At 42.5% G+C, this 8,403-nt stretch overlaps 1 protein-coding gene across 1 annotated transcript in view; it reads right to left on the minus strand.

Moving 5' to 3' along the window:
* TCP11 (t-complex 11, testis-specific) overlaps positions 1 to 8,403 on the minus strand; it is a 22,951-nt gene that overhangs the window by 2,157 nt on the left and 12,391 nt on the right. Inside the window, 7 exon segments of the mRNA XM_006878247.1 lie at positions 696 to 933; positions 989 to 1,054; positions 1,057 to 1,080; positions 1,083 to 1,136; positions 1,460 to 1,523; positions 1,525 to 1,597; positions 2,279 to 2,469. Of these exon segments, the coding sequence (XP_006878309.1) occupies positions 696 to 933; positions 989 to 1,054; positions 1,057 to 1,080; positions 1,083 to 1,136; positions 1,460 to 1,523; positions 1,525 to 1,597; positions 2,279 to 2,469 (710 nt within the window).

Here is an 8,403-nt window from a genome sequence, read left to right on the forward strand (position 1 = left end):
AAAAACTTTAAAAAAAAAAAAAAAAAAAAGCTAGGGCTCCTCCAGAGAATTCCAGCCATTCGCGCCTCCCTCTGCCTCCCCACCCCCAATACACACACATCTGGTAGACAGCAGGGCCCAGTGGGAGGTGCAGTACTTCCCTCTTACCCATAAAATACTAATCCCTCTCTGTCACACTGTAAAATCAACTTTGGACAAGAAGGGTTTGGGTTCTGTCTTTGCTTGGATTTGCCCAGCCTTCTTCAGTTCCATGAATTATTTGTATGTGTATGTATTTTCAAAGAGTTTCTTGGACATTTTCTGTGGTCATTTGTCCTATTAAAATCACACCAACTAAAATCATAAACATAGCCACCTGATTCCTCTTTTTCCTCAATGAGATCCCCTGCACCTGTTCAATCAATATTGCTGACCAACCGAGAACTCCTGCGTACATGCAGTGTATTGTAGCAAGCAAGCTAATGCATCATTTTGTAGTAAACAATCTTCCACAGTACCCTTTGTGAAAGGAAGTTTTATTTCTCTCTGTCACAAGTATCAAGACCACTTATGGAAAGATACCAGCGATATTTATAGATGATTTCAAAGGGTCTTTCTGTGGTCTGTGCTGGAAGTAAGTGATTATTCATTACCTGCCTATGTCCATTCTACAAAACGGTCTATTTAAGCGGGGGTGGGGAATCTCTGTAGCTCACTTGGAGTTAAACTCCTCTGTCAGGGCTTTGGTGACACATTTCAGTTTATTCACAAACTGAGGGGAACCAAATACAACATTGCCAGAGAAACTACTGGCCACTAACAAGACTGAGGCCAGGATGATTAAGTAGAGCAACTGGGATCCCAGCTCCTGCAGTCAGGTTCTGTCCATTAGCAAGGTCTGGGGAATCAAAACAGAGTGGGCTATCAGGAGAAGATTGATGAAAGCCCTGAATGCTAAACAAGGCAATCCCACCCCTACCTCTGAGAGCTCAGGCTCCTGAGACAGCACCATGGAGGGAGGGGCTGAGGAGCGCTGGGTTGTTAGCTGTCTCATTGGGAGTTGGGCAGGTCACACTGGAGTGTCAGGGGAAGCTGGAGTGCTGTAGTGAGGTCTGCTACTGCTTGGGTTAGCCATTTGATGGTGTGATCAAGGAGGCCTGTGACAGGTGGAAATGTGGAAGCATCTTCAGTCTCGGAGACTTCAGGACTAAGGTTCTGTTCAAGATAGTCAATAAAGAAATGCTTTTCAGGGGCTCTTGGTCTCTCAATAAACCTGCCTGCTGTTGAAGTAAAAAAGAAATGCTTTTCAGGTCTCTCTTAGATGAATGTTCTTTCTCCATGCCCTTGCCTGAGGGATACACTTTCTTCTTGTCTGAGGAAGAAACTTTCTTCACCTGAAACAGGCAAAGCACTCTCTAACATTTCAAAGTCAGACCCAAGGTCCTGTCTTCCCACTCCTGCTCTCAATGTATATGCGTACTGGGCTGCTTGTTGAGGAGATCCTGAAATTTAGTCCATTCATACTGGATGGAGGATTCCTGCAAGGTGAGGTCGGAGACTCTGGATGGTATAGTTCACCATGTCCATTTCCATCAAGCCCAGAACCTGCAAGATCCCTCTGTCACTGGAGAAATAGACTGATTATACTATGTGATCTTAGCAAGGAAGGAACCAAGCAAGGAGTCATTAAATCATAGTAATTCAGTTAGGAGGGACCTTAAAACTAACTTAGCCCTACCTCTGAAATTTCCAAAAAAAAAGACTATGGGGACCAGGGCCCAAGGCCAAGGGGCCTAACAGCAGAACTAAGGAATAGATGAGTCTCTGAACCTTGAAGCCTCCATTCTAGATCTCTTTCCCCTATGGTCATTCTGTTGTCTCTTCAAAAAAGTAGTCAGTGGAAGCAAATACATCAGCATGTTAGAAATTTTCTCTGGAGAGTGGGGTTATGGGTAATGCTATTTAGACTTACTGGCTCAGTCTCTTTGACTTTCTGCATCCTGGTTCCTCTAGCTATGAAATAATGATAATTCCCAGCCCTGTCTCCCTCCTAGTATGTGCACTGAAACGAGAATAGCGGGATGCTTGAACTCTTTGGAAGAAAGAATATATACTTCGATGTCTTATGGTTGCATGTGATACACAGGACCCAGTCAATCTAAGGATAACCTATGAAGCCATCTAAGTCTGTAGCAGGAAAGAGTCAGTCGAGACAGGGACTGAATCCAGGGTCTGACCCAGCGTTCCCTGCCCAGGGACTGAGGTGGGCAATAGAGGGCTGTACATCAATGTTTCACACCTCAGTAATTGAACAGGGTCTGTAATGTTCTCTAGGTTCTGCACTGCTTGATCTCGAATGGGTGAACACAGCAAAGTCATCGTGTTGAGAATGTATTTAGAAATATGAGAGACATCCATGGTCCCATCCTCTGCTTCCTGCTTGCGGAGGTCTATGTCCAGAGTTTCTTCCATCTCACTTCTTTGGTGAATCTGGCATGTTAATAGTAGCGATAGCAAGCCCAGAAAAGAAAGTCAAAATAGGAGCTGCATTGGTTAGCATCCCAAATGTTCTCCAGTGGGCAGCCCTATTAGCCAAAGTGACTTCTGAATATCAAGAAGTTGAGTTCCTAAATTTCCAAGAAAATATTACTTATGTTTAGGGGCCAGTGACAATCCAAGGCTTCAGGGGATCAATTACAACAGTAGTTTATTATTCTCCAGGCAGAATGAGACAAAGATGTGAATAAAATCTAGGGGTGTGGTGAAGAGAAATACAGGGTACAACAAATAAAAAATGCACAGCATATGGGAATGTTGTTGTTGTTAAGTGCCGTTCAGTCAGTTCTGACCCATAGCGACCCTGTATAAGGTTTCCAAGTAGCAGCTGGTGAGCTTGAACCACTGACCTTGCAGTTCAAATGGCTTTGCAGTCTGGCACATTAATCCATAGTGCCACACCAGGGCTCAGGTATTCTTAATTAAGAAGGAAGACATTTTTGAGATTGTTTTACTTCCAATGGCAAGGATGAAACAGAATAAAAGAACTGTTAAGAGTCACTTAAAAAAAAAAAAAAAAAAAAAAAAGGTCACTTGAAATAGCCTATTAACCCCCAAATAGAAATTCCTTGGAGACAGGGACTCTTACTCATCTGTGTTCCTCTGCAACATATAGAACTTGGGTGGGTGGGGGTGGGGGCTTGGGGGAGGGTAAGTCAGTGAAGATGGGTTTAATCAAATAGAATATTGTATTGTCATAGCAAAATCCCAAATACTTAGCTTCATCATAAGTGAATAAAATAGAAGATGTTCTATCAAGGTGATTCCAATTCACGGCGCCCCCATGTGTTACAGAGGGGAACTGCCCCGCAGGATTTTCTGAGCTGTCATCTTTATGGAAGCCAATCACCACCAGGTCTTCCTTGTGCCACTGGTGAGTTTGAACCACCAACCTTTAGGTTACTAGCCAATCACAAACTACTTGCACTACTCAGAGACCTTCTCTCTGTCAGTTGTTGTTGTTGTTAGGTGCCATTGAGTTGGTATTGACTCATAGCGACCTGTGTACAACAGAATGAAATACTGCTTGGTCCTGGGCCAACCCCACAATCAATCGTCGCCACGTTTGAGCCCATTGATGCTGCCACCTTGCCAATCCATCTCACTGGGGGTCTTCCTTTTTGTCTCTGTCAGTAGAAGGCACTATTTGTTTTCTATGCTACATAACAAATGACCACAAACTTAGTGGCTTAAAACAACTCATACATTTCTTATCTCTTGGATCCAGGCAGAGTTAAGCTTAATCCTCTGCTCAGGGTCTCACAGCTGGGCAGCATTCTCATCTGGAGGCCTGGTTGGGGAAGAATGTTTCCTAGTTCCTTGGAATGCTTAAGGAGCCTGGCTTTTGACTGACTGTTGGCTGGATGCTGCCTTCAGGTTCTAGAGGTCACCCACAGTTTCCTGTCATGTGGCCTTCTCCATAAGCAGTTCACAACATGTCTGTTTGCTTCTTCTCTGCTCCCAGTCTGCTAAGACAGAGTCTTATTGATTATAATCAAGTTACAGTTCTCATTCGCAATCAAGGTGAAATGGTTGGGTGTGCCCACCATATGCTACAATGACACTGCCAAAGGAAGGAACTTTCCTTCTGGTTCTGGTACGCTCACTTGGCAAGCTTTGCAGTATAGATAGCTTCTCAGGTGCTTGGCTCCTGCAGAGAAAGAGGTGCTTCTCCAGTGTCAGGCTCCTGCAGCGCAGGTGGCCTCTCCAGCAGTGCACGTGGTCAGCAGCAGCTTCCCCTGGACTCAAAAAGGTGACAATTATATGGTTTACTATGCCAGGAATGGTAAACTGAAGATGAATGGGGGCCACAATCATCAACAAAAAGAGTATTTTAAGATCTCTCTTGCAGTACAATGTTGTTGGTGATGGGAGAATATCCATCCACCTACAAGAAAGACTGGTTAATACCATTATTATTCAAATTTACACACCAACCACTAAAGCCAGTGATGATGACACTGAAGAGTTCTATCAACTTCTAAAGTCCAAAATTAATCAATCATGCAATCAAGGATGCACTGATAATCATGGTTATTGGAATGCAAAAGGTGGAAATAAAGAGAAAGGATCAGTAGTTGGAAAATCTGATCTTGGTGATAGAAATTATGCTGGAGATCTCATGATAGAATTTTGCAGGACCAATGACTTACTCATTACAAATACCTTTTCTTACAATTATAAATAGGAAGAACATGCTCAGCATTTCTCAAGCAGAAAGAACTGAAGACAAAATTCAAGTCTTGATTTGAAATAATGAAGGATTCTATGAGCAAAATACTGAATGATGCAGAAAGCATCAAAAGGAAATGGAGGATACACAGAGTCACTGTACCAAAAAGAAATGGTCAATGTTCAGCTATTTCAAGAGGGAGCATATGATTAAGAGTCAATGATCCTGAAAGAAGTTCAAGGTAAATTGAAGGAATTGGCAAAGAACTAGGCACCAGGAATTGATGGAATACAAATAGAAATCTTTCAACAATCTGATGCAGCACTGAGCCACTCACACATCTATGCCAAGAAATTTGGAAGACAACCTGGCCAACTGACTGGAAGAGATCCATATTTGTGCCCATTCCAAAGAGAGGTGACCCAACAGAATGCAGAAATCATTGGACAATATCATTGCTATCCTATGTGAGTAAAGTTTTACTAAAGCTAATAAAAACCAGCTACAACCATACATTGACAGAGAACTGTCAGAGGTTCAAGCCAGATTCAGAAGAAGACATGGTATGAAGGATATCATTGATGACATCAGATGGATTTTGACTAAAAGCAAAGAATACCAGAAAGATGTTTGTTGTTATTATGTGCCATCGAGTCGATTCTGACCCATAGCAACCCTGTATAGGGTTTCCAAGGAGCAGATGGTGAGCTTGAACCACTGACTTTGCAGTTCAAATGACTTTGCAGTCTGACACATTAGCCCACAGTGCCACACCAGGACTCCAGAAAGATGTTTACTTGTGCTTTATTGATTACACAAAGACTTTAGAATGTGTGGATCATGACAAACTATAGAGAACAGCGCTGAGAATGAATATTCCTGAACACTTAATTGTGCTTATGAGTAACCTGTACATAGACCAAGAGACAGTTGTTTGAACAGAACAAGGGAACATCAAATGTTTTAAAATTAGGAAAGGTGTGCTCCTGGGTTGTATTTTTTCACCATAGTTATTCAATCTGTATGCTGAGCAAATAATCTGAGAAGATGGATTATATGGAGAAAAATGTGGCATCAGTATTGTAGGAAGATTCATTAACAACCTGTGATATGCAGATGATACAACCTTGCTTGCTAAAAGTGAAGAAGACTTGAAAAACTCACTGATGAATATCAAAGATCACAGCCTTTGGTCTGGGTTTCATCTCAATGTAAAGAGAAAAAAAAAACCAACAAAACCCTCACCACTGGACCAATAAGCAACATCCATATAAATGGAGAGAAGATTGAAGTTATCAAAGACTTCATTTTGTTTGGATCAACCATCAACATTCATAGAAGCAGCAGTCAAGAAATCAAACAACGTATTGCATTGGACAAATCTGCTGCACAAGACCTTTTTAAAGTGTTGAAGAGCAAAGATAGCAGTTTGAAGACTAAGGTGCACCTGACCCAAGCCATGATATTTTCAATAACCTCATATGCATATGAAAAATGTACAGTGAAAAAAAAAAAAGTAATCTGATACAATTTGATGAACTTGACCTACACCTATAGATGCAGTAGCTCAAAAGAGGAAACAAATCTTTACAGCAAGGATCATTCCCACCACTTCCACACACAGAGTAGACAGGGATGTACAACTTGGACACTAGCTACCCAAAATGGTGTGGGGCTACAAAGGCAAGAAGTGACTGGATGTCCCTGGGTATGTGGAGAGATGGAGTGGCTGGGGACTCTAGACCCAGAGAGGGAGAGGGGCTGTGTGCTGACAACCAAGGACAGGCTTGCGGGGTGTACCCTTTGGTTGGTTGATGATGCATGGAGGGGATTGTAGCCATGGCAATATAATGATATATGATAGGATGAATGTAAAGCTAATGTTCTCCCATGTAAGCTATCACATAATTCACAATAAAATATTTAAAAATAAAAAAGCTAATGAGTCATGTAGGCATGTAAGCTTGCTGGCAACTACGTTGGTCTACTAGTGAGTGGAAGTGGGGGGAAAGCAGCAATGAAGAGTTGGGCTGAGTCCAAACAAGTTACATTGATCTCCATCAACCTGGAGTATGGTGAAAGCTTGTTGGCCTGAAGTATGGTGAGACCTGGGGACTTCTGAACCCACGGACAACGACATGGCCATGGAAGGCTAGAACTGAGAGTGAAGCATCCCACTGATATGAAGTGAGGGGGTATGTACAAGGGTGCCCAAACTTGCAGATAGTGCCCATTGGACCTAGCCTTGATGGCTGGATGTTCAGAACCCGACTAGAGGAAGGAAAAGAGGGGGGTGGGGGGGGGGGGTTTTTTTTTTTTTTTTTTTAAAGAAAATAATTGTAAATCACTACAATCTGATGAACTTAACCTATACTTGTGGATGTAGTAGCTTAAAACACCAACCAAGAAGGACAAAATCTTTACAGCAAGGATCATTCCCATCCCCTCTATATACAGGGTTGATAGGAATGGGCAACTTAGACACTGGCTACCTAAAATGGTGGGGCTATAAAAGCATGAAGTGACTGGCTTACAAGTTTTCAAGAGGGAGTTTAGGTTCAGAGTGTGTGGGGGAAAGAAGACTACCCACCGAGTGGTTTTCATCCTGTCTAGACAGGTCTGGTAAAAGGAGATGGGGACAAGGCTCTCATGATTCAATAGTGAGTAATTGTTATCATGACTAATTGCAATGGTCACAACTGTAAAGGTAGAAGTTTTGTAGCAAAAAGGGGTGAGTGGTCGATCTTACAGTTCCAGAGTGGAGGACCCTGCAACCATCAGAGGAGAAGAGCGGGAGCAGAGCATGGGACCCTACCTAGAGAAGCAGCAATGGCAGAGATGATGACATGAAGAAATGGAGCAGGTAAGGACTCTAGACTCAAGGAAGGTGAGGGGATGTGTGCTAGCAGCCAGGGGGCATGCTTGCAGGGTGTGTCTTCTGGCTGTTTGAATGATTATATATTCCTGAGTGTTTTGGTACACATCCAAAAAAAACCAAAAACTCCAAAAAACAGAGGAATAGAAGCAAATACTGTTGAATGGTGAAGCATACGGGAGATTGTAATCATTGCAATGAAACGAATACAATAGGATGAGTGTAAAACTGATATCCCCGCATGTAAACTATCACTCAAGTCACAATAAAAAATTTTAAAAAGCTAATGAATGGCCATCTAAGGTGTAACTATTGGTCTTCCTGTCTGGAGGAAAGAAAAGTGGTGAAAATTGAAGACACATCAGTATCTACAACCCTGAGACCAGAAGAACTAGACAGTACCTGGATACCCCTACCTATTGCTTAGAAAGGGATTACATTAGAAGGTCCTGGATAGAGAAGGAGAGATATATAGAACAAAACTCAAAAAAGAAAGACAAGAAAAAAGACCTGGCTTACTTGTCTGGTAGAGATTGGTAAAACCCCAAAGTCTCCTTTCAGGTCTGGAAATAAATTTGTTGTTGTTGTTAGGTGCCATCGAGTTGGTACCGACCTATAGCAACCTTATGCAAAGCAGAACAAAACACTACCTGATCCTGGGCCAACCTCTTACTGTTGCTACGCTTTAGTCCATCGATGCTGCCACTTGGTCAGTCCATCTTGTTGGGGGTCTTCCTCTTTTTCTTTGACCCTCCACCTTAGCAAACATGATATCCTTCTCCAGTGACTGGTCCTTCCTGACAATATGTCCAAAGTATGA

The sequence above is a fragment of the Chrysochloris asiatica genome, unplaced genomic scaffold, assembly GCF_000296735.1.
Source record: "Chrysochloris asiatica unplaced genomic scaffold, ChrAsi1.0 scaffold00038, whole genome shotgun sequence".
In the NCBI taxonomy this organism is placed as follows: Eukaryota; Metazoa; Chordata; class Mammalia; order Afrosoricida; family Chrysochloridae; genus Chrysochloris; species Chrysochloris asiatica.